Here is a 27,865-nt window from a genome sequence, read left to right as displayed (position 1 = left end):
AAGGTATTCAGGCTTCCTTGTTCCATTTCAACATGTGGAATGTTGAGAAAGCTTCATTAAGGATACTGGCCATTTTTATTCTCTTGCTTTTCATATTCCACATGTTTTTTTCCTTTTTTTTCTTTTTTTTCCTTTTTTTTTTCCCTTTTTTTTCCCTTTTTTTCCCTTTCTTGTCAGACTTCCCTATATATTAGTTTTCAAAAATACTGCACCTGTTGTTTTGGAGATGTAAGCTACATGAATCTTGTGCTGAAGCGTCTCAAGCTCTAGTTCTGTGTTTCAGAATTCAGTATAAGCTATATATTTGGTTGGCTGCTGTTATAATTTGTATTGCATTTTTGATAGCAAATAATCAGGAGATTGTATTGAGATATCTAGTTTAAGAAGATAGATTCTTGCAATTTAAGTCAAATGTGAGGGCTGAAACATTGCCTTAGTAATACTGCTTGACTATACTTGCATTTCATATGTAAAATAGAAAAAGGACAGGTGACTACTTTTTATATACATATATGTAAGAAATAAATGCGCTGCATTGGGTCTGGTGTTACCTTTTAAATTTCTGCGTTGTAAAAACATTTATCTTCTCCTTCTGCTGCCTTAAGTCAGTTGAAGTATAAGCATGAGTTGGTGTTTAGTAATTAGCTGCTCTATTTCTTACACTTGATAATTCTTTTAATTACAGCTTCTTCTCCAGTGCAGCCTCCTTTCTTTGAGTGTCCAATGGGATATTTTCCACCTCCAGTACCACCAATTGCCTTGCCTCTCCCACCTCCAATTCCGGTAAGTAACCTTGAAAGGCCTGTGCTTTTAAAAACGTTAATAATTCTTATTTTGCATCTTATTAGGATTAAATTTGATATTGGTTTTGATGCAGTTCTCTACTTGGTGATTCCCTTGGAACTATTTGATAGGTTTGTGATTGCATTTGAAAAACTTTTCCAGCTGTTTTTTTGGCTGATCCAATTCCGGTTTAATGGAAATTCTCCCTATTGAACTAGAATTTTTTCTTCATTGTTAGAGCTATGCTGTTTCATAACAGAAAGCAAAAATTGCCTGAAGCACATAAGGGAAAATAATGAATTGGAATTGTTAGTGCAAGGCAGCTTAACCTCTCATCTCTAGGCCGTGTATGTAGATATGCTTATTCTCTGACTTGTTACTTAGTTGGAGGTGGGGGAAACCGAACAAAAATGTGGCTCATCACAGTCCTTCTTTCAAACTTCGTGCATTTTAACTGTATGCTGTCTGTCTTCTCACCTAAGAGCCTCATTGAACTAGTTAGTTTTTTTTCCACACCATTTTTATTTACTAAATTATTCTTATCCTTCTTAGTAAAGCAGTGGAAAGTTACTATTCCCTCCCGTGACAGCTTTTGAATTTTTGACTTAGGGAAATAGTAATTCTGTTATTTAAGACTGTTTTTCAAGCAGGGTGGACCTGTCTAAGCAGCCATATTTCTGTGGTTAGCAACCTCTGGTTTTGAATTCTCGTTTACATTTGGTTTGTGTGTCTGCACTATTTTACTATCCAAATGTAACCTTGTTTCCATTATCTTTGAGTTATTACTGATTAGTAGCAGGCTTTGACAGTCATCTAAATCCACTACAGTTTGAATTTGTTTTAAACCATGAAATAACTTAGGTCTCAACCTCTGCTTAATAGTCATAAAGCAGTAGTAATTTTCAAGTTTCAAACTCTTGTTTTCTTTTTTATCTCAGCCTGTACCATCTTTGAGCCAACTTTACATGGAGGGTATTTCTTGTGTTTCTCTTGAGCCACCTCCACCTCTTCCACCTCTTCCCCCTGAAGAACCTGAACAGCCACCAAAACCTCCATTTGCAGATGAGGAGGAGGAAGAGGAGATGCTCTTGAGAGAAGAATTACTCAAGTCTCTAGCCAACAAACGAGCTTTCAGATGTGAGGTACTCCATTGGTTTTTGAATGTAAACCTCTAGATGGCAATCTTGACCAAAACTTAAATGTGACCTGCTAAATGAGGATTACAGGCTTTTTTATGCTGACTTTCTGATGGCTTAAAATACATTAAAACATCCTCTGAATTTCCATCACCCTCTGCTCTCTAAAAGAAACCAAAACAAAAACCACCCCAGAATATGATTTGTATTGTAAGTTGCAGCTTGTGTTTTATTTTTCAAGGAATTATGAAACTGCAAGGTACTGAAAATTTAGTATGTTCAGGGGAATGGGGATTTTCTTTTTTCTGCAAAAAAAAAAAAAATCAGCTCTCAGAAGACAAGACACAACACTTCACTTCAGCCTCCTAGCAAAAGGAGTAAGGTTAACTGTTCTGCTTTTTGTTGTTTTGGTTTTTTTTTTGGAGTGAGAAGAAAATTTGTGGCTTTGAAAATTTAGATTCTTATTGACCTTATTAAAAGGTTATAGATCTCTTGCAGTTGACCTGTGAATAACTGCCTCTCTGATTGCAGAATTGCAAGATTTGTTTAACACGTTTGGATAGTCTTGTCTAAATCACAATTCCAAATTCCAGTGCATGTATGGAACAATCTCATTTATACTTATGTCTTTTAAAATAACTGTATAGAGTGTGTAGTTTTATGACTGTATTTTTTTTTATTTTGTTAGGAAACTTCAAGTAACAGTGGTCCACCTTCCCCTCCTGTTCCAGATAATTTGCAGTCTGTGCCAAGAAGCAATCTGTCTGCTGTCAGTATTAATACTGTATCTCAGCCACGGGTACAAAATACAAAGTTTGTTAGAGTACCAAGGCCTCCACGAGCAGTGATCACAGTAAGGAAATATTGATGCTTTCTGTTAATAAGACTAGAAGTTGAAGTTGTGCTCAGTTCAAGTGAACAGCAGATAGACTTAAGGTTTCCTGGTGATACAGCACAAAATGGTGGAGCTTCTGTTAAACGTTTGAATTATTAGTAATGTTGATAGCCATATGCTCTTCTAGAAAGGATTCAACACTGAAGCAAGAATTTACAGCTTAAGAGGGCATCAAAACACACCAGCACTCATTTGAACTAAAAGTGACTGTAAGAATAGTTCAATGAATTTCTTCACCAGTTTAGCACAGACTAAAGGGTGCTGTTCAGTGGTAGGTGAGCCAGTCTAATCACTGGTGCCAAAAAAGAGGTGGTCTTGCTGCTCTTGGCCAAATGTTGTCTCCCTCTTTTAAAGTGGGATCTGGATTATCAGTCCCATTGTTTAGCTTATTTAACATGCTCAGCTGGTTAGAAAACTAACCTTGGGGAGAAAAAAATACTTTTCTTTCTAGGGAGAGTTGAATTTTTTTCAGCGACCGATGTGTGAGCATCAGAGTTAGCAGGAAAGTGGTGGCAGATGGCATGTCTGTGAGTGGGGGTGGAAGACAGAGGAGAGAGTATTCTCCTCTTCAGGCAGCAGCAGACTTCATTACATTATCTCAAGCCATGTTCTGTAACTTGACCTTCATTTGAACGGTCGTGGGAGGTATGTGCAAACATCACAAATCAAGTGCTAGCTGCAGTCTCCTTGGATTGTTGGAAATGTGTTATAAAAACATATTTGCCTGTGATATGCCAGACTGGAAGCCCATGTTATGTACTATTCTGTTTATGGCAGTGAACCATACATAGTGGATAGTTTGAGATTATTTTAACAACGTATCTTAAAAAGCTTGGTTTGTTGTAGCTCTTTCCCATGCAAATTCTCTAATGAACAGTATGATTCAGTTCAGACCTTCGCCTTTGTCAGTGGATGGTATCTCTAATAAACTAGCTTTTAAAACTAAGTTTAGAGGAATATATAGTATCTTTGAGACTATTATATCACTATCAAATCTAGCTGTAGCTGACCAACAGCTTTCTTGCTTATAAATACAGACTGTATGATCCCTTCATCACCTGATTCCATAATGGAAAAAAACCCCAAACAACTTAACATGGTAGAGACCTGAATATTCCTCTTTTGTTCATTCCAAGGCTTGCTTTCCTTCTATAGGGAAATTGTGCTCTTATGCTTAAAGTGGATGTATTTTTTCTCTATACCTATCTTCACAATTTACTTAGCATTCTAGATATAACTAGAGCAATTGTTTAATTTGGGCTTATATCCTTTCTATAATAATTTCCTATTTACTTATATTTTTAAGTGTTCTTCTGTTTAAATACTAAACCTCTTCGGGAAAAAAACCCTTAAATTACTGTGTATTCTGTTGTCCTGAGACAACATAAATGTCCTGAGACTCATACATAAATGAGGGAGAACACATGTTACTGGGGAGCTGTTGGTTTGTTTTAGTAACATAATAAATGTGTCTTATCAGCTGTGCTGTTGAAAGGCATTATGTAAATATTAAAAAAAAAAAAACAAACCCTGCAACTAAAATGTTGTACCTGTTGCTGATGGTGGTTAACTTAGTTAAAGCTGACAGATTTGTATCTTGTATTTGAATCAGCCTGCTTGGCTAGCGTCCTTTTTACAAAAATGAGTATAGAGACAAAGCATTTTACATTTCTTAGTAACTTTTAAAATAGCTTGGGATACAGAATGTTTATATATAGAATAGTTGTATGTTTTAAAAAAAACTTATGGCCAAATAATAGTCTCACAAGAGACTAGTCACAAGGTATTTCTGTTCTATGTGAAAACAATTTAATGTGAAAACACATCAATTACTTCTGTTGGTTTAAGCTTTTAGAAGCAATTTGTATTACATGCTTATGACTTTTTTTTTTTTCAACTTTCTTACTAGACACTAAAAAAGTGAACTCATGAGAATTTAATTTTGAATTGAAAACCTGATCGCTTTTCTGTGAGCATTGCTGGATATAGCCAGAAATTTAAAAATTGCAAAGGTATAGGAAGTGCAAATTCTTCAGGTTTTTGAAATCTGACTTTATAGTTTCGGGGGCTTAGTAGCTTTTGAATGTTTGAATATGGTGTACCATATTTCAGAAGAAGTTTTAAATTTACAAACCTTGGGATTTCTTGTGTGGAGTTGAGGGCCTCTGCATAGTGAAACAGCCTACAGACACTGGTTTGCTTTTTCAGTGATGTCTTGTAACCCTTTGTCATGAGCACTCAGGGATCTGTTCCCCACAGATGGAAAATATGTCTTAGAACATCAGGGAGAGAGATCCTGTGTTACAGCTGAGGCTGTAGTTCCCCTGTGGTAGAAGCTAATCTTACTGAAGGCAGTGTGATGGCAGTTGCCTGCTGGTAGTTTACTGATTGTTAAACACTTTGCTGAACCACATTAAAAACTAACACCTGGGAAAAAAACACTTGGAGGAAAACTGACTTTGACCCTTGCCACTATTAGCTTTTCCCCCAGAAAGAAAATGAGGAAGGCAGTTAGAGAGAGTTTATCCTGCACAACGGTGCCAAAAGCAGCTTGGCAGCTTTGATCTTTTAATACCAAGAACCACTGATAGGGAAGGGGTGTATCTGGCATTTGAAGCTGGGGGAAGGGTGGAGTGTCTTGCCTGATTAATTTAGATTTCCATGGAGCTACAGCCAGACAATATTTTTGAGGAAAGGACCAGTGCTTTGTTCTGTTTTCTTGCCCTGATATTAATTGGAATTTCTCCTACCTATGCTGTGGTCGTGCAAAAATGATGCAGCTGTAGTACATTCAGAAGTAGTAGATATGATCCTTATTCTAAGAACTGTCTGGAAAAAGAATATTAAAAAGAAGCGATTGTGGAAATTGCATATTTTAACTTTAAAGTAGGGATTTTTGTGGGGTATGTGCTTTTAAAGACACTTGGAGCTTTGAAGAGGTCCTGTCCTGAGGTAAAGGTTAACTGTGTAACTGTAACTGTTCAGACCTTCACTGGGAGATGGGAAGAGCAGTCCTGGAAATGTGTACTAAGTTGCTTCTTTTCAAACTGTAACTCCAGAGCATCTGAGGTTAATCTAAATTGTCTGCTTGTTTCTATGTCTTTGTGGTGGAATTGGCTGTCATGTGATCTTCAGTGAGCTGTTTCAGTTACTGATATTGGCAAAGTGTGATTAAGCTTTCTTCATATGTTCTTTATGTACTGTTGGTATTCTGCCAGTTCAACTGTCTGAGCAGCTCGCTGTAAGGTCAGCTAAGTATAACTGTGGGACAAGAGGCGTCACAACTGTGTGGCTGAAAGATGAGGGAGTTCTGGTATGTCTGCCACAGCATTTCTAATGCAGAGTTGATTGGTGCTACCACTCAGTTACTTAAAAAAAAAAAAAAAACCAAAACGCTTGCAAATGATGGATGATAATTTTCATTACAATTGAAATAATTAAGTATAGTAAGGTTTGAGATTTGTATGGTATGACCATGGAGATGTAAATATGCTGCAGATACTGGGGAATAGATTGAAAATGTTGCAGTACCTTTCATGTTATGATATCAAGAATGGATACAGTATCTATCTTGTAGTGGACATGCACAAATGCTTCCTTACTGTGTGGAATTGGTGTGCCATGCTGACAGAAAGAGTGAGCTTCCTTTTCCTTTCCTAGTAAATATGTGCTTGGTTGTAGCTGTCTCTAGCTTTTTCACCTTGCCATAAAACTTTTTTCACTGTCCCCACAGCTTCCAAAACACAAGTCTGTTGTGGTTACGTTAAATGATTCAGATGATAGCGAGTCTGATGGAGAGCCGTCTAACTCAACTAACAGTGTTTTTGGAGGACTAGAATCTATGATAAAAGAAGCAAGGAGAAACGTTGAGGTAAACGTAATCAGCATTTAATAGATTAATTTTGTCATGATTTTGTTTTGTTTATGGAATTTAAACTTTAGAATTTGGTCAAGAAATAGAGGAGTACATCAGAAATGGGCAAGACTGTACATGTTATTCCTGTCTGGACCATTACATTGTAATTTGGATTGCACAAGCTAATTAAATTTTTTTTTTGTTAAGATGACATCCTGAAGATAGCATTTGTAAAACATTTTGGTTTGATTTTTTTCAATTAAAATTCAATGCATATTTAATTACTGGCAAAATAAATATGGCTTAAAAGGTCTAATTGGCCTTGAACAGCTTTAAGTTTGTGCTGAAATGCCTCTGAAAAGCAGTGGTTAATAGCTGTATTTTAAACTTGTATGACTAATATTGACTTGAACCTTGTTGTAACAGGCCTCAAAAATCAAAGCCCCTCCAAAATCAGAAAAAGAAAATGATCCAATGAGAACTCCAGAGGCTCTACCAGAGGATAAGAAGATAGAATACAGACTCTTAAAAGAAGAGATTGCCAGGTATAACTGAGTTTAATTGTTAAAGTAAAATCTGTATTCTTTGTAGTCCTTTACTAGTCTGGTTTTGTAACTGGAAGGAAAACCTGAGTTTGAAAACCTTGCCATTACCTTCAGGTTTTTCTCCAACTCCGTTATTAGTCAGACAACATGAGAATCTAAAGAAAGTCCTTAGATTTTAACTGATTTACAGTAGCTGGTTGCAGTTATGGAAAGTTTCTTTTTCTTTTAACTTGAAATCTTGTCCTGCTACTTTTTTAAAGATTTTAAAACTATTTGGAGTATGCAACAAAATAAATGTTGAAACTACTGTACATCTTTGCTTTTAACGTCTCTGTTTTAGTCGTGAGAAGCAACGCTTAATTAAATCTGATCCACTGAGGAACAATTCATCCCCTGCAAATTCTGATGGTGAAGTTGATGGAATTGGGAGAATAGCAGTAGTGACAAAACAAGTTACAGAAGCAGAAGCAAAGCTTAAGAAAAACAGGTATGTATTTTATTGTTGTAACTCCTACCTTATTGGCTTAGCAGGGTGAAATTTTAAATAATCTTTTTGAATCTGTAGTATTTAAAGTAAAGCAAACAGTTTCTTTTTTCTTGAACTATTCAGTCTTGAATTCTGTTGCTGTACAGGAATTGCGTTGTAGTGCCTGTGTGGTGGTGGTTGGTAATGTTTAAGTATGATTTGTCATGCTAACTATTTTCAACTGTGTTTATGTTCAGTGACTAGAACATCATCTGTGCCACCTATTAACTCTGAAACGCAAAAAAAATGAGTATGCTTTTCACTACTCAGTGCGCTTTGGGAGTAGCATACTTTATTGGGATATGCCTGACGCATGTAAATGAACGTTTCTGTAGAACAGATATGCTGTTTGAAGCACTTCCTGTGTGCTTTCTCTTCTAGCATGCCTCTTCCATGTTTCTCACCCTTCTTCCAAGTTGCTGTGGAAAGTATAAGTGCTTGGCATTTTTCTTCTCTGCTTGCCACTTGGTTATTTCTCTGCAGTCTTGTGAAGAAACTGGTTCTTGGTCAGACATAAGTTGAAAGACGTTCTTCCACCTTGCCTTTATTCACACCTATCTATCTTTATCTTGCTTCCTTTAATGCATAGCTTTTTATATTTAATTACTCTGCTATTGTGCAATAATACTATGGCTTGTAATCTGCTAATGTGTGTATGTGCCCTGAGGAAGAATTGGGTTGTTACTTAAGAGAAAGCAAGAACATGTGCATTTTGGATGTCTTAATGTTAAAAACATTATTAAAGATAAACCACTTGCTTACCTTCCTTGTTCTCCTAACTAAATGTTTTCATCTGCTTTATACTGACATACTGAACTTGAGATACTGAAATCTGCTCTATACGCTGCCAGTATTTAATGTCTCAGGAGTGTTAAGACTATCTGGAGGAAACATAGAATGTTGTTTTATAAGTGAAAAAGAACTGGGCTCTTAAATGACTAGAGTTTCAGAGCAGCAGCGATAGCTCTGAGGAACTTCCTTTTGGAGAAAATTTGTTACATGGCTTTTTTACTTTTAGACTTCTGTTGATGAAGGATGAATCCGTCTTGAAACATTTGTTGCAACAAGAGGCCAAGAAGAGAGAGAATGTTCGAATTGCTGAAAATAAGATTAACAAACTGGCTGAACAGCTACAAGCAACAGAGAAGATCTTGAATGCTAATAAGATGTTTCTCAAAAAGCTTCAGGAACAAGTAACTTAATTTTGAAATGTTTCTGTTTCCTAGAGATGGAAATCTTGAAATGGGAAGCCTGATTGTTGGAGGCAGTAGGCTTTCTTTATTTTAATCATTAGTTAATTCCCATGTCTTTTCTGATTATATTTTATTGTATGGTCATATCTGAAAATTTGTATCTTACTGTAGTATTTCTATTTTTTTCTTTCAGATTCATAAAGTTCAACAACGAGTTACAGTAAAAAAAGCGCTAGCCTTAAAATATGGGGAGGAACTTGCTCGAGCAAAAGCTGTAGCAAGTAAGGAAATTGGGAAACGAAAACTGGAGCAAGATCATCTTGGAGTAAGTCTGTTGCACACTTTTAAACCATGCTGTACTTGACAAGCAGTAGTAATTTTGGTTAGGAAACTTAGTTCAAATGGGATTTCAGGAAAATAGGAAAACATTTCAAAAGCACTGTAAGAATCTCCCTATTAGTTTCCTGTATTTTTGAGAATTCAGTAGAAAAAGCATTAAGTACTTAAAAAAGAAAACTATTCAAAGCCTGTGTTTCTGTACCAGGGGAATGTCATTAATAGACAAACAATAAGAGGAGCTACATGCCTGTGAAGGGCATCAGTGATCTTGTTAAAACTGTCTAGCAGAATTACTGAAGTGGGGATCTAATCTTGTTTTGAAAAACAAAATACAGAAAATCAAGGCTAAAATATTCTTGTAAATTTTTCTTTTTGTTACGTCCCCCATCAACACTACTGTGAATACTTGTTTTATAGCTCAGCTTTCAAATGCGGACAGAATTTCTGTGAAGCGCTGTACATGACGTAGGGTTATTTTTATTGAAAAACATGCCAGTTGAATCATGGCAAACTCTTTTGTGGTTTTCTTGCTGTTTGTTGAAATTTTCTGGCGAGAGTTTAAAATACGTTTTTATAAACTCCGACTTAAATATCTTGCCCATGTTTCATTTACCTCCTGTCATTAGATCAGTAAATGTGAAAATGAAATAAAGGGAATTTTTACCTTTTCAGCCAAGCAAAATGTTGAAATTGGAGAACTCCCCTGCATCAAGTCCAAAAAAGCATTCAGCAGAGTTGATTGCACTGGAGAAAAAACGGCTACAGCAACTAGAGTATGAATACGCTCTGAAGATTCAGAAATTGAAAGAGGCTCGTGCGCTTCAAACCAAGGAACAATCAAATATTGCACCTCATGCAGAAGAGGAATCTGAATTTGCATTACCTCAGCCATCACTTCATGATCTTACGCAGGATAAATTGTCTTTGGACAGTGAAGAAAACTACTTTGATGATGAAGTGCTGTCTAATTCAAACCGAGAACGAAGGAGATCTTTCAGAGAATCTAATTCTTTCACTAAACCAAATCTTAAACACATGGACACTCCAAAACAAGAAACTATAAACAAACTTTCTAAAAAGGCATCAGAGGAGCCTGAGCTGTTCCTTGGGTTGAATATTGATGAACTTAAAAAACTTTATACTAAAGCTGACAGTTTGAAAGAGCTGTTAGTGAAAAGTACTGCCTTTATAGTACCTAAGGAAGATGTGTTGTGTGGTCAGGTAAATGCTTTAAAACTAAATATGAATGTTGTCTGTCTTAGGTGGTATTGCAGTTGCTATATATCTGTTTATCTGTTTCCTAGGAAATTTCAGTGGACATGGATTTTGTTACATCACAAAATAAACAAACTGAAGTGAAACCATTTCCATTTGGACCATATCATAGTCCTCTTCTAGTATTTAAGTCCTACAGGTATGAAGACTGTAGCAACTGTTTGATTTCTCTGTGTGTATGTTCTTGTTCAAGTTGTCTTCACTGCTTTTCCTTGATACCCAGACATGCACAGAAAGACAAGTTGCACTGAGAAACTTGACTATCCTGAAGCAATTTTGTCTTGTTTAGGGAACCTAATGGTTTTAGTTACTTTTTCTGGTATGCAGAAGTCCCTTGCTTTTGTGCTTTTATTGTGTTGCTTACAGTTCCCTGCTACTGGGTTGTTGATTGGTGTAACTAAATTACAGAATAGTAGTTAAGCATTTCAAAACAAGATTTTTATATCCAATATGAAGCAATCTAAACTCCAGGAAAAAATTAACCGAAGCGTATTTCAGTTATGTGGTCTTTAAACTTGGCTAGGATTTACATTGTCTGAATCAATATTGAGCCAATGGCCTATTTTTGGATTCATGCTCAGTGTAAAGAGACACGACCACAGTGATTTATCCTGACTTAAAGTAGGCACCTGCAAGTGTAATCAATTTGACACATCTATCTTTTGACTAAAAAGAGCTTTGTTCCTACCCATTAACTTTTAGAAAACAGAAGTCTGGAATTTAAGCTGGAGCAGTTGAATCCTACCTCGTGCTTTGGGTTTTTTGTTTCTAAATTCTGAAATAGCAAAAGATGGAGGATGGACTATTCATTTTAACTTCTTGTAGGTTATGGCTTCAATTCCTTAAGGAGCTAGAAATCCCCAAATTGTCATAGGAGGACTTTATCTGAAGATTTAAAACAAGTATTAGTCTGCTCAGCCCAGACTGGCTTTTGTTTGTTTACACGTTCTAAAACATGCTGTGGATTTTTTCACTGTTTTTTCAAGTTAATCTTTAATGGCTCTCTTTATACTTCCATTTGATACTGATCTTATGTTGGCTAGAACATGAGTGCAGTTTTTCTAGAACTAAACTAAAATTCAATTTCAGTAGTTTACTTTCTCTACTGGATGATTATAAACTTCGTGGTTTTGTATGAATGATGTTCCAGTACCTAAAAGAGGCCTACAAGAAAACTGGAGAGGGACTTTTGACAAGAGTATGTGGTGATAGGACAAGGGGTAGTGACTTTAAACCAGAAGAGGGTAGGTTCAGATTAAACATAAGGAAGAAATTCTTTACTGTGAGGGTGCTGAGGGAGTGGAACAGGTTGCCCAGAGAGGTGGTAGATGCCCCACCCTAGAAATGTTCAAGGCCAGGTTGGACGGGGCTTTGAGCAGCCTGGTCTAGTGGAAGATGTCCCTGGCTATCACAGGGAGGTTGAAACTAAATGATCTTTAAGGTCCCTTCCAATCCTAACCATTCTGTGTTTCTATGATTGTAAGTTCTGCACCTAAGGGTGTAGAGAATGCTAGAGCAGAATCTCTTTAGATTGAGTACTGTTTTGTTTCCTCCCTCTCCCACTGTTTTCACCTTCTTCTTAACTCATAGGTCGGTGATGCTTTTCGTTAGTAGTGGGGTTTTGGAGATAAAGAGACTTAATACAGAAGAGGTGTGGTGTTTTCTTTTTTTTTGTTTTGTTTAGTACAACTGATGTCTTGTCTTACAAGCTTTGTCATAATTATTCACTGTTTTCATTTTAGGTTTAGTCCGTATTTTCGAACCAAGGAAAAACTATACCTCAGTTCAGTAACGTATAGCAATATGATTGAACCAAAACAGTGTTTCTGCCGTTTTGATTTAACAGGCACGTGTAATGATGATGACTGTCAGTGGTGAGTTCTTTTTAATTTTGTTTGTTTGAACTAAACCTCTCTTCTAGATGTCTGACTCAAAGACCAAAACAGGCATATTTTTTCATTTCTTCAAAAGGTCTGGATTTATGATCCTATGCACAAGTTCTAGAAAACAAAGTTGTTTTTAATACGCTATTGCAGATACTTGTTTGGCAGGAAAAAAACCCTTTCATCTAAGCCATCAAGAAAGGAGGTTCTCCAGATATAAATTAAAAAAAACAATATGAGCTCTTAAAGAATATTTCACCTTTTGATTGCCTTGTAATTCAGATGAGACTCCTGCTTTATAGCTTCAGCATAACTTCAGATCATCGTGGAGCCTCAGGTAGTGGTTGATACTGTAAAGCACACTAGAGATGCATCATGCTGCTAACCAAAATAAAGCATATACCAATATGTAATTATGTAAAAAGAAAAAAATAAAATAAAAAAAAAAATACTGTTGTAGGAGTGGAATTCTAGTTTTCTGGGAAGATACTGGCTAAGTTTGTTTCTTAGAAGCCTAGTGTTACATTATATTAAAAAAGTTTGTTAAACAATGTTGCATGGTGTATTTAAAAACTTGGTTCAAGAGCAAATGGATATGAATTGCTCACAAATAAACTCAATTGGGAACTTCTAACTACTGGAGAAATGTAGCAGAGGTGGACTTCAGCTCTTTTTTTTTTTTTTTTTGGTGGCAGACAGTTGGATCAACTTTTAGCTGTTACCATCAAACCATAGTTAGAATCTTTTAAATACAAAGTGAGATCTAAGTCGTGTAATTACCTTGTTTGAACTGGAAAGTTCTGAATACTCTGTTTTGTGTTAGTGTGAAGCAAGTGTGTAGAGGTTTATTTTAAAGAGTAAGGCTATAGTGAAACAATCATGACTAGGATTCAGTTACTGGTGCAGGCTTAAGTTTAGAGACGACCCAGACATACTTAACAGAAATTTCAAAGCAGGCTATAGTGTTTTCTGTGGGTATAATTTTCTTAATGCCTCACCCTACTATGTACTGACACCAGTTTTGTGGTTACAAGCCTTATTAGATTGTTGCTGTGATGAAATATATTAATTGCTTATTTGTTTGTTTTAGGCAGCACATGAAAGATTGCACTCTTAGCCGTAAGCAACTGTTTCAGGATATTCTGTCTTACAATTTAGAACTGATTGGCTGCTCAGAAAAAAGCACTGATGAGGAAATCAGCACCGCCACAGGTTTTTGAGTATTTTCTTCACTTTTGTGTACAAAGATTCATTTCTGAAGGGAATGGCTTTCATTAAAAGCTCTAGGTGCAAGGACTTTGATCTAAAGCAATGTATAAGATACAGCTTTATGAAAAAATAGGTTCTGCAGTTGTCCAATCCAGTCTTTTGTAGTGGGTAGTTACCTTGGTGTTTTTACAGAAAGGAAATAATGATTGATATGTGGAATGTTTCACTTTAAAAAAAAAAAAAACCAACAACAAAAAAAAACCAAAAACCAACCAAACAAAAAAACAAACAAACAACAAAAAAACCCCAGTATTGCTCAGATTCAGAGGATTGAGGAGGAGTGGACATGGAATCTTTCCCTCTCCCCTTCCTCACTTATTTTTGTGACTACTGGACTGGTCTGTTTCATTGGAGCTGGAATTTCATAACAGTGCTGTTGCCATATAGGCAAGTTGCCGAACAGAACTTTCTCAGTTTTTAATTTCTTTGTTCTAGTATGTTAAATGAGCATACCACTTGAAGCCATATTTCATGAATTCAGCATAAGTTGTGCCAAATTGCAGTTAAGTTACTTAGCCATTTTCATTTATGTGTTTACCTAAGATACAAATATTCTTGTTTCAGAAAAATATGTTGAAAAACTTTTTGGTATAAACAGAGACCGTATGTCAGTGGATCAGATGGCTGTTCTTCTGGCTAGCAACGTTAATGAGAGTAAAAGTCACAGTAAGTAACTTGATAGATTAAATACAATATAAGCTTTTTAAAATTATGTAAGTACCTTGATTTTGTAAACCAAGAATTTTTTTTGTTGTTGCTTAGTTTCTTTATCTCAGTGTTATAAATTCTTCTTATGGTAAATTAAAGGCAGCAGAGTTTGTTTGAAGGCAATAGTATGATAGTTTTGGAGTCCGATTTGGAAAAATGACTTAAGCACTTGAGCACAATAGATTTTAAATAAGTAGTGTTGAAACTTATACACTTGTATTGCACTCACAGAATGTTTTTATCTAAAATTCTTATTAGCAAAGATGTTTTAATCTTGAATACAGGAAAGTAAAATAATTTCTACTACTGTACTTGTTTACAGCACCTCCATTTACAACATGGAAAGATAAAAGGAAATGGAGACCAAAGTACTGGAGAAAACCTCTGTTAGATAGTAGCAGCAGTGAAGAGGAGCAGTTCGTTGGACCTATTAAATATGGTAATCTGGATATGTGGCATCCATTAAAAAAACAGTACTAGGGGAAAATACCTACCAACCTCTTCCCAGCACCTAATTTTTAAATTGATTCTTAAGAAAACCAGTGCTTTTAATAGTTCTCTTGACTTTGTATTTCCTGTATGCAAACTTTATTTTGCATAAATTTTGGTGTAAGGTTTGACCAGAATTTGTTGATTTTTAAGGGGAAAAAAAAATTCTAGTATAATATGACTGGAAGTTAAGATGAAATTTCTACTTACCTATTCTTAAAAGGAACATCAGGAACTATTTCCCTAGAAAGTTTCAACTTTGCCTGTAGACCATTAGGATTTTTTTTAATTACTTTTCCCTTCCAGAACTATAAGTAGTAAAACTTCATGTGTTCAGTTACCTTAAGTTTGTACAAAGTTAGTATTTGGTGTTGAGGTCAGGAGTTAAAAAAGCTGCTGTTAAATGGCATTTGAGACTTAGAAGCTTGCTAGAGAATAAGTAACCTGACAGTGTTTCACTCACGCAAGTGGGAACTTTAAGATTTGTTAGCAAATCCTGTAAAAAGGATTTTTAGAGACTCAGAATTGAGATAAATTGTTCTGTTAGATATATCTGTTTCCTCATGCTGCCTAATTAACTTCCTTAATTGGTGTCTGTTGATCAAAGCAGCCTTTTACTGCTATTTGTTTCTTGCCTTCAGGTTTGAAATACAATGAGTTCTCTACAGATTACACAGTTCGAAGTTTCAGAGCATGTTGAAATAATCATATTGTCAATGGCTTGAAATGTAAAAATGCCACCCCTTGTGGGAGTTCTAATCTTATAGGTTATTTCTGTTTTGAAAATAAACTTTTTTTTGTTTGTTTGAAGCCCATCCCACAGAACATAAAAAAAGAGTTCCAGCTCTTGATGCTGTGGTGACTCCAGATGATGTCCGATATTTTACAAATGAGACTGATGACATTTCCAACTTGGAGGCAAGTGTCCAAGAAAATCCCTGTGATGTACAGCTTTGGATTAAACTTGCATACAAGTACTTGAATCAAAATGAAGGGTAAGTCTGCTACATTTTAGATTTGATTTTGTGCTTTTCCCATGCTGCTATGATCAAGTTTCCTTTCTGATGTTAAGGAACTTTCTTCAGCAATGCCACAAATAAGTTATGAGTTAAAAGTAGGTTAAAAAATAGATTAGATTTCCTACTGTATGCAGTATAGTATGTGAGTAATATATTACGCTGATGGTTTATCTTTAGATTCTGATTCAGAACGGAAGTTGATGGAAGGTAGTGTGGGAGAAATAACTGTTTGTGTTTGAAAAGTGCACAACTTAATGTATTCCCAAGATTACAGTGGAATGTTGTAGTTCCAGTGATAAAGTAGTGGACCAATAAACGCAAATCAGTTTCTATACAGACTGAATGGTTAGAATAATGTTTGAAATTACTTTCATCAGAAGGCTCTCTTATGTATACAGTTCTGCTGTGTGGTTTTGTCCCTGTAGAAATGGTCCAGTTGAGCACTCGGTTTCATGTTCTGTATTTTTTTAATTCTGGATTTCTAAGTTTGTCTGGTTTCTATTTCTTTAAATTATTCTGCAGGGTACAAGGTTTTTATTGGCAATCAGATAATTTCAGTAGGAATTCTGTCATGATTGTTTCATTCTAGAGATTAACTTTGATTTTAATAATGAGGTACTAGCTTAAGCAGCTGCAGCAGGGAGGAAAGGGACTGGAGAAGAGCAGCTCTCTTTTAAAAGCTTTTTGTAAACTATGGGTAATGGAAAATGTAGCAAAGGATCAGTTTAGCTATGTCGATGGCTGCTGGAACACTAGAAGGGATAGAACTGGAAAGGCCAGTGCTCAAAGAAAATCCTACCAACAAGTGGCAGGATGAGAGGGGCACACTCTCTAAATATAAGTGTACTTGAAAAAGACCAAGAAAAGAATAGAGAGAACCTAATGCAAGTTAATGCGTCATTTTCTTAAAACAACCACTGCCCCCGTTCTCCTGCTGCCAGTAGTCCGAAGAAACTGAGTGGTTTAGTAGGTGGCAGTGGTGACATAAGGCGTTGGGAAGGCTTGAGACTTACACATGGTTAACTGTATTAGCTTTATTTTGGGATGTGCGTTTTTCCTCTCATAAATGTCTATGCAAAGTAATTTCTAAAGATGTTTTCAGAACAAATGTGACCTCAAAAACTTCCTGTGGTTTTATAGAAGTTTGTTGACGAATTAAACTCAGCTCTGTGGTTTGCAATGTAGTCAGTTATTTGAGCTAATCTTGTATTACTTTGCTAGTATTGTCTTATGATAGTTATCTCAAAGTAAAATCTCCCTTTTTTTAATGGTTTAGAGGCACAGAAAACCTGCATGACATGCATAGAGACCTGAAATAAAGGCTTATATTGAATGACTGTAGAAAGTAAATTAAATATGTAGCAAAAATATTCTAGTTTATTTTACTAAGCCTTTGAAATATCTACTTTTTAAGTCTGTATGATATAAATGTCTTTATATGATTGCAGCTAGAGACTTCTGCTTACAGATGAATCTTACACATTTTCAATTAAATTGAACTCTTATTTGAATTGGGACTCTTTTCCTTAACAACTTATTTTTCCATGCACTATGGTATTTGCACCTAATAATAACCTTTGAAGGATGAAAACTTACTGAAACTATGAAATTTTCATAGTAAAGGACAGCACATGTTAAAAAAAAAAAAGACTGTTACTTCCATTCTAATTATAAGCATCCATTTTAATATTTTATATTGTGTAAGTCATAGTACTAACAGTGATGTGAGTGGTTTTTCAATTTTTTTTATTTTTACAGCTCATCGTCTGAGTGTTTAGATTCGACTTTAAATGTTTTGGCTCGAGCCCTTGAGAACAACAAAGAAAATCCTGAAATTTGGTGTCATTACCTCAGACTCTTCTCAAAAAGAGGAACCAGGGAGGAGATACAGGAAATGTGTGAAACAGCAGTGGAATATGCTCGTTCTTATCAAATCTGGTGGACAGTAAGTAAAAAAAAAAAAGTATATGTGAAATGTTCATGTAAGAGTGCATTTTCTACTGTAGAAAATCAGCATGTATCACAGGGAAAGTGTGAAATGAAAAACACTATAGCTTTTTGAAAACTCTAAAAGTTGCTCAGAAAATGAAGCAATTCAGAGTTCTGTTTGCACGATATGTGTAGAAATCATCACTTTTCCTCTGGTAATAAAAGTTACTTAAGACATTACGTTTCTTATTTTTTGGTTACTTAACCTTGCAAAATTTAATGTTGTTCTTTAAACCTCAAAAAGTACTGTTTAAATCTTAATGTGAAAATGTGGTGTGAGGGAGGGCAGTATGATTCATAAGACAGTGACAGACCTTATCCAAAGTTTGTGATTCATGTGGTTTTAAACTTTAACCTAGAAGCTTTACTAGTATTCTGCTTATAATAATTCATTATTAATACAAATTATTTTTCTCTAGTTTTTGAATTTGGAGAATTCCTTTGATGGAAAAGACTATGTATGTGGGAGGATGCTACAGTTCCTAATGGAAGTGACAAGGGAAGAAGAAAATGCAAATCTCGTGTCCTTTCAGCTGCTGGAGACTCTCCTGTACAGGGTTCACTTAAGCCTGTTTACAGGAAGACATCAGAATGCTCTTGTTCTGCTGCAGGTAACTTCCAGATTACCACACCAGGAACAGTCTTCATACCTTCACCTTTCTAAAGCCTGTCAACTTTAGAAGAACTGTTCCTTCCTTTATTTGCTGAAGGAATTATCCTAGAGACTTCTGTTTTGAGTGTTATCTGTTTTGCTTTGCTTATATAGCTAATTGCCTAGTCTGCTCCGTCTCAGAATAATTCCCAGGGAGTTGTTTTACTACTTGATTCCTGGTAAGCCATAGAACACCTTTCTGCAGTGAAGGGCCAGTGAGTAATGTCTTTCCTCAGGTACTCAAATGTTTTTATTGCTACAGAAATTATCAAACCAGTAGTTGGGAAGAACATAGTATCATGTTGTGTAGCAGTGTTGCCCTGCTCCAAAACTTGGAGACTGTTAAAGCAGACTTTATTGGTCCCATGAACTCCAAAGTCATGGAATTATCCCATGCTTTTATTGTAACTGTAGAAAGAATTTAAGTCACTGTTACTGTTCTGTGGTCAATAGAAGTGGTGCATGAAGGTCAGAAATCAAGTGGTGGTATCAGCTCCTACTAAAAGTGGGAGCTGCTGTAGTTAAAATTGCAAGTTTTTTTCATTCCTACCAGCAGGTGGCACCTGTTGCTTGCTGCAACCTAAAATACTTTTGCAGTTGCATGGGTTTAAGGCTGTAGTGCTTTTCTCTATCTCCAGTTTAAATAGAAAAGTGTAATGCTATGTTGACTTCCTCGAAAAGCTATTATAAACACAGCAGTACTGATAAATGTAACTCTGAATATTTGACTGCACGAACAAAAAAAAACAGAAGGAGGAAAAAAAACTCTCAATCTGTGGAAATGCGTGGAAATCCAGTGTATACAGGGGAATAACATGGATCGATTTCCCTTACCTTTCCTCAAAATATCATCACAAAACTAAACTTTTTTTTGTTTTTATATTAATCAGAAATGTATGGTTAAAAATAATATCTTGGGGAGAAATTATTTAACCATATTTGAGAAAATAATTTTGAAGTAAATGCTGCTTCTGAGTAAGTAGCAGTGTGTCTCTTTGAAAACTTGAAAGCAAATTTTCTGAGGTAAATATTTTGAAGGGTGAATAAGTGAAATATTTTTAAAACTTTAGTTTTTGTATATTACCGGACAAATGTCCTACAGAATTTTGCTTAAATTTGCAGGTACTTTCATTCCCTTGAAAGTGCATTCTTTGATTGTACTGCATTTATCCAGGAAAATGTTGGCACATCACTAGCTGTGAGGTTATGTTCTGTTTTTAGGAGCAGTTGTGTTTCGACTTTGTCTAATTGTATGCTTTAATGATTTTATTTGCGATCTGCCAATTTAACTGGACTATTCTAGTTTTGCATATGACTGGTAGGAAAATTTGAAGCAGTATCCTTTTTCTCAGTAACATTTCCAACACATCTTTTTTTAAACAATGTCTTGAGATGATGGTGCTTTCAGTAGACTTGGATAGTTGTAACTTAGTAGCTGTGTAACTATAACTTAATTTAAAAAAACCCCAAACCAACAAACTAACAAAAACCCACAAAACCTGGTAGGATGTAGCAAGCTGAATGAGACTTGTAGGTGAGTTTTCTCTAGAGCTAGTGTACTATTTCTGTGCAACTGGAAGTAATTGCCCAAGAATTAAGCAGAAAAATGGAATATGTATTGGGAAATGCATGTTTTCAAAGTGTATCTCTGACTTAGAAAAACTGTAGAAGATTGTTATTTTTAAAAGTAACTTGTTACTAGAAATTATGCATACAATTTGAATACAGTCACACATTCACTTAAGACGAATATAAGCCAATAATATGTCAAGAATTAGTTCCTGTGTTTTCTATGGAAAATACTTGAGAATATTGAAACTTGTTCATAGAGTAGAATAGAATATTCTTTCCGTTTCTCATTATTAGATCTTAAAGATTTTCTGGTTGGAATATAATGTATTTATTTTAACCTTTACAGAATGCTTTAAAATCAGCAAATGAAAAGATAATATCAGAACGCCTTACTGTAAGTGACCGTTGCTTGGCTTGGCTGGCTTACATACATCTAACTGAATTCAGCGTTCTCCCAGTCAAATTCTATGATCCAGCTAATGTCAGTCCTTCAAGGATCATGAACAAAGAGCCTTTTTTAATACCATGGCAAACGGTTCAAGATGTGAAGACTGATCCTGATACGCTGTTAGCTATGTTTGAAGGTAAGATTAAGGACGTAAAGTACTTAATATATTGCTCACTTGTTATAAATCAAGAAATGTTATCCAAGTCTTGGAATTTCAAAGCAGTGCAATATTGCTGATGACTATGCTAAGCCATTGGGATTAATCCAGTGGATATTTCTTCTTGATTTAAGCAGAGTAGTGAGAAAAATCCATGTTCTTGGGTACTTAACATAGTACCCAAGAGTTTTTCATCTATGATTCAGAGCCATAGCTTTTTCTCTGAACTGTGATATTCTGTCAAAATAAAGACCAGTGTCTCTCTTACCCTCACTCCTCTCAGTGGGATGTGTCTATTGGAAAGTTACGCTCCTGGAAGATTATTGTGTTTCCTCAGAGGAGGCAGAGCAATGCATGTGTTTGTCTTGATTCAGAGTTTAAATAAACAGAGTAATTTTTTTTAAAGATGTAAAATGAAGATACTGTAAGAAATTGAATTCTTGACTTGTGATGCTGCTAGAGGTGGACTTTAGAATAGCATTGTCTAAATCTCAGTACTTAGTGTGTTAGCAAGCAGCAATATTGAATTGCCACTGAGAGTGGCAGGTAGTAATGCAGTGTGGAAATACTCAAGGATAGACTGAGTAGCCCAGACATGGGAGTGAAGATAATGTAGCCATGATAATGGAGTGTTCATTGTGGAGTTTTTGTTGGGTCATTTCTTACTATGTTGAGAAGAAAAATAATATCGTGTAACTTCTGTCTCAATAGCTTTCAGCAGCTATGCTGGAAATCCTGGAATGTAGTTTTAAATCTAGTGGTTCACTGCTATCTGTAATGGGTCCTTAACGTTTCATGGGTAGGATGCTTCCTGGTTTTTAAATGATTGAGGGATGAGACTTCTGAAAGACACTGTTCTTTGCGCTGTGGTGATAAATGTTAAGAACCCTTTTTCAAAGATTATCACCTTTTTTTAATAACTTGCAAAAGCAGAGCTCTCAAATATCTTTCCACACATGTATTTTCATTCTGTTAAAGGAAACTATTTATTGCGTTAAATCTTCAAATAACTTTGACATTGCTTGAGGTCTAAAGACTTGATTTTATACTTTTATTTTGAAGATGCGGTCAAAGCATGTACTGATGAAAGCCTTGAGGCTGACAAAAGAATAGCTATCTGCTTTCCTCTCTACAGAAACATGATAGCTTTGCTGAAACTTCTTGAAAGGTAAGTTGTTTCAGGACACTTTTAATTGGAGTACTCAACTCTACTTTTTTTGAAAACTTGCCTTTACTTTTCTTTAAGGTGGGAGTCTGCCACAGAACTTTGTAGATCTTTGTTGGAGCTCTGCCCTAACAACTGTCAGCTCTTGGAGAGTTTAGCCACCTTGTATGTGCAGATGGAGCAGAGTGATGAAGCCTACAAAGTGTGGATTGGAGCTTTTGAGAAGAATCCTCAGAACGCAGAAATTTTTTATCGGTTGTGTAAATTCCTTGTTTCACAGGTAACACTCTACTCAAAACTCATTTTGTTGGTCTAGTTGCTTTATAAAGTTTGGGTTTTGTGTGGTTTTTTTTAAACACTTATCCAAGTGATTAATCTTCATATTTTTGTGGTGTCTTGTTCCCCTTTATATAGATGGGAAAAAATGCAGTTGACAAGATTAGTGACATGATTAAAGATAATCAAAGGACTTATATAAAATCACAAATGCGTAGCTTGGATTGTTCTAATCCAGTGTATTATCCTTAAGCAAGAATAATAGATGTTAACAGTAAACAGTATGACATGTTTCAGCTTTTTTCTGCTAGCTGCTGACTGACCTGGTTAGACTTTATTCTTGAGAAAACGGAGACAACGGAGAATTTCAGAGATAGAAGCACCATTTGTTATTTATTGCAGTCAAATTGTTCTTGTCATTTTCAGGTTGATGTCTGATTTAAATTTTTTTATTTTTTAAAAATAAAACCCTAAAACAGGAAAGATCAAGCAGTATTCTTCCGCTGCTGCAAGATTTTGTGGCAGCTTTCTTTGAGAATACATGCCAACAGCACAGTCCCATGGATCTCTTAAGGTACATTTAGAATATGTTTTTCTATTTAAATTTCAGTAATATTGGCATTTTCTTGAAAAACGAGACAGTCTCGAACTTTTAAACTCTAATTCTTAGCTTGTCATGTTTTGCTAAAACTTCAGTGAATTGTGATTTAGTAGTTTGTAAGGTTTATACTTGTTGTTTGTGTATATACACTAAATGGTAAAACCACAAGTATTTAAAGATAAAACAGCCAGCAATTTTAATGTCTGGATTTGGGGAATGGAAATCAGTCATATGTATACCAAAGTTGGTTATTTTCTTTGTTTTGTTTTGGGTTTTTCAAAGTTAGAAGCCTAAAACTGCATACCTAAAGTACTGTATTTACGCTCTTGCAAAAGACCTCAATTCAGAGGTCCAGCATGCTATTAATCAGCAGATTATTACTGCTGAAAAGGCCCAGGTCTGTATCTAGCCTGCTGATTTTCCAGTCTAATTGTAGGACCTAATCGAGAGACTTACTGAAGTTTTGAAATATGCAAATTCCCTATAGTCAAAGTAGATGCCTCTGAAGGCCTTCAAAGAAAGACCTTCTGTGCTCAAGCTGATGCAGCTGAGGTTTTAGAATGTTTTTATCTCCAAGTTAGGTGTCAGATTTTATTCCTGCTTACATGTATTTACATTAAATTTAGTACTGGCAATGCCACTTAGCTGACCGTAAGTAGGTCACTGTACCATACTTGGTGTATTTTATGTGGAGTGGGAGCCTGAGACATAAAGGAACATTTTACATAATGAGGGAGTAAATGTTTTCTATAGAAACTATTTCTGTGTAGTGCTTTCTCTGTAAGTTGTATCTGGAGGTAAACTAAAATCTAGGAAAAGTGCATGTTTTTTTAATATGTCCCATGGACTGGATTTTGGAACTAAATGTTACGTCTGCATAACACTCTTCTGTGTAGAGGGATATTCTCGTTTACTGCTACTTTTTTTCTCTTGTAGATATCTCTTGAATTTTCCAATGCCAATTGAATTTACATCACCTCTCTATAAAGAACATCTTACAGATGATGTTGTAAACCAACAAATACCATATCTGTGGCAGATCTACTGGTGAGACTTTCTAAAGTATTTCTGAGAAACAGCTATTGGGTCTGAGTAAATTGCGTTTTCAAAAGCAGAACATTCATTATTTGCCGAAGGGTATATCACTTTGTGTTCTTTCAATAAATGATCTGCCAGTCCTTACCTGCCTGCTGCACAACAGAGACAATTTTGTGGAACTATGAATTGCACATCAACTTAAATTCTCCACTTGAGAAATCTTTCAGAAATTCTGCCCTATGGGAACAGTAACAGGTGTGTTCACCTCACAAAATGATTTTTTTTTTTGTTTTACTTTTGTTTTAGAGTGCTACTGCTAGTAATGTTGTTCTTCTAGCTTTCAGTTGTCTCCTCTTTATTTTACGATTGTTCCCCCACTCTATTTAACTTCGTTTTAGCCCTGGTCTCCCCACCTTCCTTGACTCCCTGTTTCAGCTATTTATGGAGTTACTGTCAACAGGCTGTGAAAGTTGGAACTAGCCACAGAGCAAAGTAATACAGCAAAGTAACCTTTTCCTCTGCAAGTGATTGCAAAGGTGACAAACCTTTGTCAGGTGTACACAATCTTCTTTTTGTTTCTTCCATCATTCCTTTTGATAGCAGCAATAGCCAGGATTGGCAAGCACCAAAGTATTAGCCATCTATAACTTACTGGTGTAACTGTGGTTACTGAGTTGTTGACTTAGGCTGTTTAACAAGTTTACCGTTTCATGGTCTGTGTTTGTCAATCTTCACAAGCAGCTATTTGGCTTTACAGATAAGTAAAGGGGCAAAGATGATAATACTTCAGATACTGAGTGGGGACTCCTCAGAACTCTTTCAGCAGTGTTCCTTATAGTTTTTAATTGGTGGACAACTTATAAACAGGTAAAATATGTGGTTTTTCAAGAAACTTTATATAAGGTTTAGATTAAGTTATCTTAATGTTTTCATTTTATATTGTCCATTAATACCAATTTAAATACTTTTTTAGAAAATACTTAGCTCTTCGCAAGTTCAACTTTAAGTTTGGTACTTGCATAGTTAGAAACATTGTTAGAAGGACACTTGAGGTCACTGTTAAGTCTAGTCATTAGGGACTTAAACTTAAGCTCAGATGCTCCTGTATTTGAGCACTTGCTTCTAAGAGGAAAGCTAGTGTTCTTGAAATGAGTGCCTAAATTGCTTTCAGATCTGATAACTGAGTGTTTCTGTGGTTCAGTTCTACTACAGTAAGTGCCTAGATCTTTGGGCTTATGTGTCTGTCTTTCCTTTTTTCAGGTACAGAGGACAAAAGACATAAAAGTTCACTTTTACCATGTGGAAATAGTCAGATTGAAATCAGCAAAGCCTCAAAGCTCAAGGAACAATGTCTTACTTGGAAAATCATTATGTGTGTGTGCGCACACAAACATATACACACTTTCTAAAAAGAGTAGCAAATCAGTGATTTAGTTTGTAATCCTTGGGGAAAGCAGGAACAGAATCAGACATTCTGATTGTATGACCCTAGTCAGGAGGGTTCTGTAGCAAGGCTGCAACATCAGCCCTATCTTGTTTTGCATTTCTGTAGTTTTCCTTTTTGTGAGGGTTTTTTTTTTCCCCTCTTTGACTTACTGAACGTCTTACCTTTTTCACTATTACTGTATACTTTGAAATAAGGATTGTTCACTGAATCTTGGTCAAAAAATGTGTCTACTTCTGTCTTTGGTTTGATGTGACCGTATGTTTCTTTGAGGAGCTGTGGAACAAAATTAAGGATTCTTTTTTTTTTTTTTTTTTCTCTTCTCTATTCTGGTCAGGTTTTCTTTTCTCCTGATGTGATCAACATATTTCTGCCCCAAATCCCCAGTAGTATTTGTTTCAGAACACTAACTTTGTTGCCACAGTCTGATACCATTTCTCAAGTGGTTTTAATCTGACTTTGAAATTTATTGTTCTGGAGCTTTCCAAACAGAAGCTCAACACTTGTCTCCATTCTGTAGCAGACAGATCATCCCTATTATAAGTATTAGTAAAAGGGTACTTTACAAGAGTAGAAGATCAGTAGAAATGAAATATTATTAATTAAGAGTTGCATTTTAAACTGGTTGATTTCTGTATTGTTCTTTATTATCTACAGTTGACCCATTTTAATAAATTGACTGATCAATTAGTCCGTAGTGCTGCTAAACTGAAAATGCTGGCTTTTTTCGCATCTCCGAATGGAAAGTTCTTTTTTTTTTTTTTTTCTTCAAATGGGAAAGTTTCTTACTCTTAATATATAACAATGTGCATTGTTTATGACACACAACACTTTTTAACTTTTAATATAAACAGTTTGTGCCAGTCTCTTCATGCAAGTGTTGGTGAAGCACTGGATGCTTATGAAGCAGCTCTGGGGGCAGTGATGCAGCAGGAAACTGTTCAGAACATCTGGCTAGAGTAAGTTCTTAAGGGAGGAAAGTAAATTAATCTCAAAACTATTAAGTGAAAGCTACCAGAACCATCTCTCTTCTTTTTCTGTTTGTTTTTTTTTCTTCTTCCAGTTACCTTGTTTTTATCAATAGCAAAGTTGTTGGATCCAACAACAAAGTTCAAGAATTCAAGCTTTTTACTGACCTAGTGAACAGATGTCTGGTTACAGTCCCCACACGATACCCAATTCCTTTTAGTACTGCTGATTATTGGACCAATTATGAGTTTCATAATAAGGTAAAAATGTGTCTGTGGACAGTTCTAATTAAAGCAAAGAGAATGATGACCTTTTAGCAGGTACCTGTAATTTACTTGTTCAAATACAGCACCAGTACTATATGCACAATGAGAGCTAGGAATTGGTAGAAAAAGAAACAAGTATCTGAGGAGCGTTCTGAGCAGAAGACTATCTAGCAGTGAGCTTTTGAATAAAGGATGTGTAAGGCAAAGAGAAACTTTGTTATGGCATGCTTTAGTACTGTGAGTACAACTGTTAATGCCAAACTTTTTTTCTAGAGAAAAGAGAAATTGAATAAGGGAGGGAAAAGATGGTTGAGCAAAAGGTCTGCAGAGCTATAACACTGCCAGATGGAAACAGTATTTAAACTGTCAGTTTTGATCATGGAAATTACAGTGGTTGAGAAACAGAAGAAATAAAGTAGAAGTAAAAACAAGTTGAGCGCTTATACAGACAGAATAAAGCTTATAGAAATCCTGGGTCCCATTGTACTAACATCCAGTGCATTTCTCTTTACTCCCTAAATGCAGGCTAGAAGGACTAAAATATGTGGTGTTAGCAACTTGACACAAACTTTCTGTTGCACAAATTGATTTCTGTATCCTTGAGGGATAAAGTTCATAGTTGATAAAGTCCGTAGGTGGTAACTCACTTCTAGTCATCACGTTCATGGTTTGTCGTTCCATTATTCTTAGCAAAATTAGAGAGCTATAAAGTGGATTAATGTTTATAATTCAAATTCTGCAGGTAATTCTTTTTTATTTGAGCTGCATTCCAAAATCTCAGCATTCCAAAACCTTGGAACGGTTTTGTTCTACTATGCCTGCTAATCCTGGACTTGCACTGAGGTATGTAAAAATACTTGTAATCAAGACAAACAGCTGGTTAACATAACTACTGTTTTTGTGCAAGATGTGCATGATTTACATCTTACACGAAAAGTAAAACTCTTCCTCTGTTATTGCGTGTTGCTTAGGGCATATTGTGTTTTCTGACATCATCGCAATCTTTCTTGTATTTGACAAGGTTTCCTTCTATCTATGGAAAAGTTATAATTATACAGGAATTAACTCTGCATTGTACATGATAGGTACAAATGGTCAAAATTTCAAGTATGTAGAGAAATGTCAGATATATATTAAAATCTTGTTGTTACTTAATGATCTATTAAAAGTATAGTTCCAGCATAATAGAACAGATAAAAATAGATACACCAGTGTATTACAGTGCTGCCTTAAGGCTTAACTTAACATTTATTTAGCAAAGATAAACCATTCTTAATTTTGAAAAAAAAAATCTTATGGGAAACAACAATCAGTTAATGTAAACATCACACTGACCCTTACTTGAACAGTATTTCAAAATGTATTCTTCCAG

General features: G+C 35.5%; 1 protein-coding gene across 8 annotated transcripts in view; it reads left to right on the top strand.

Moving 5' to 3' along the window:
* ZFC3H1 (zinc finger C3H1-type containing) overlaps positions 1 to 27,865 on the top strand; it is a 43,189-nt gene that overhangs the window by 10,757 nt on the left and 4,567 nt on the right. For 6 of the 8 annotated variants that reach the window (XR_015258730.1, XM_086749346.1, XM_086749341.1 and 3 more), the window contains exons 7-31: positions 686 to 783; positions 1,722 to 1,925; positions 2,608 to 2,772; positions 6,548 to 6,685; positions 7,097 to 7,215; positions 7,556 to 7,702; positions 8,760 to 8,934; positions 9,128 to 9,259; positions 9,946 to 10,494; positions 10,578 to 10,687; positions 12,291 to 12,422; positions 13,522 to 13,643; positions 14,265 to 14,366; positions 14,731 to 14,847; positions 15,709 to 15,892; positions 17,675 to 17,861; positions 18,325 to 18,516; positions 20,476 to 20,713; positions 21,797 to 21,902; positions 21,981 to 22,179; positions 22,655 to 22,749; positions 23,713 to 23,823; positions 26,113 to 26,217; positions 26,322 to 26,487; positions 27,236 to 27,336. Coding sequence is in view for 6 of the 8 variants with exons in the window: in XM_086749346.1 (XP_086605472.1) it covers positions 686 to 783; positions 1,722 to 1,925; positions 2,608 to 2,772; positions 6,548 to 6,685; positions 7,097 to 7,215; positions 7,556 to 7,702; positions 8,760 to 8,934; positions 9,128 to 9,259; positions 9,946 to 10,494; positions 10,578 to 10,687; positions 12,291 to 12,422; positions 13,522 to 13,643; positions 14,265 to 14,366; positions 14,731 to 14,847; positions 15,709 to 15,892; positions 17,675 to 17,861; positions 18,325 to 18,516; positions 20,476 to 20,713; positions 21,797 to 21,902; positions 21,981 to 22,179; positions 22,655 to 22,749; positions 23,713 to 23,823; positions 26,113 to 26,217; positions 26,322 to 26,487; positions 27,236 to 27,336 (3,994 nt within the window). In the remaining 2 variants the exon portion in view is untranslated. Of the gene's footprint in view, positions 1 to 685; positions 784 to 1,721; positions 1,926 to 2,607; positions 2,773 to 6,547; positions 6,686 to 7,096; positions 7,216 to 7,555; positions 7,703 to 8,759; positions 8,935 to 9,127; positions 9,260 to 9,945; positions 10,495 to 10,577; positions 10,688 to 12,290; positions 12,423 to 13,521; positions 13,644 to 14,264; positions 14,367 to 14,730; positions 14,848 to 15,708; positions 15,893 to 17,674; positions 17,862 to 18,324; positions 18,517 to 20,475; positions 20,714 to 21,796; positions 21,903 to 21,980; positions 22,180 to 22,654; positions 22,750 to 23,712; positions 23,824 to 26,112; positions 26,218 to 26,321; positions 26,488 to 27,235; positions 27,341 to 27,865 lie in introns of all 8 variants that reach the window. The other 2 variants (XR_015258731.1, XM_086749353.1) reach the window with 2 other exon arrangements.

Source organism: Chlamydotis macqueenii, chromosome 1 (assembly GCF_036417535.1).
Source record: "Chlamydotis macqueenii isolate bChlMac1 chromosome 1, bChlMac1.mat, whole genome shotgun sequence".
NCBI classification, from domain to species: domain Eukaryota; kingdom Metazoa; phylum Chordata; class Aves; order Otidiformes; family Otididae; genus Chlamydotis; species Chlamydotis macqueenii.
Note: the sequence above shows the minus strand (reverse complement) of the source record. Positions and strands in the feature narration are given on the sequence as shown.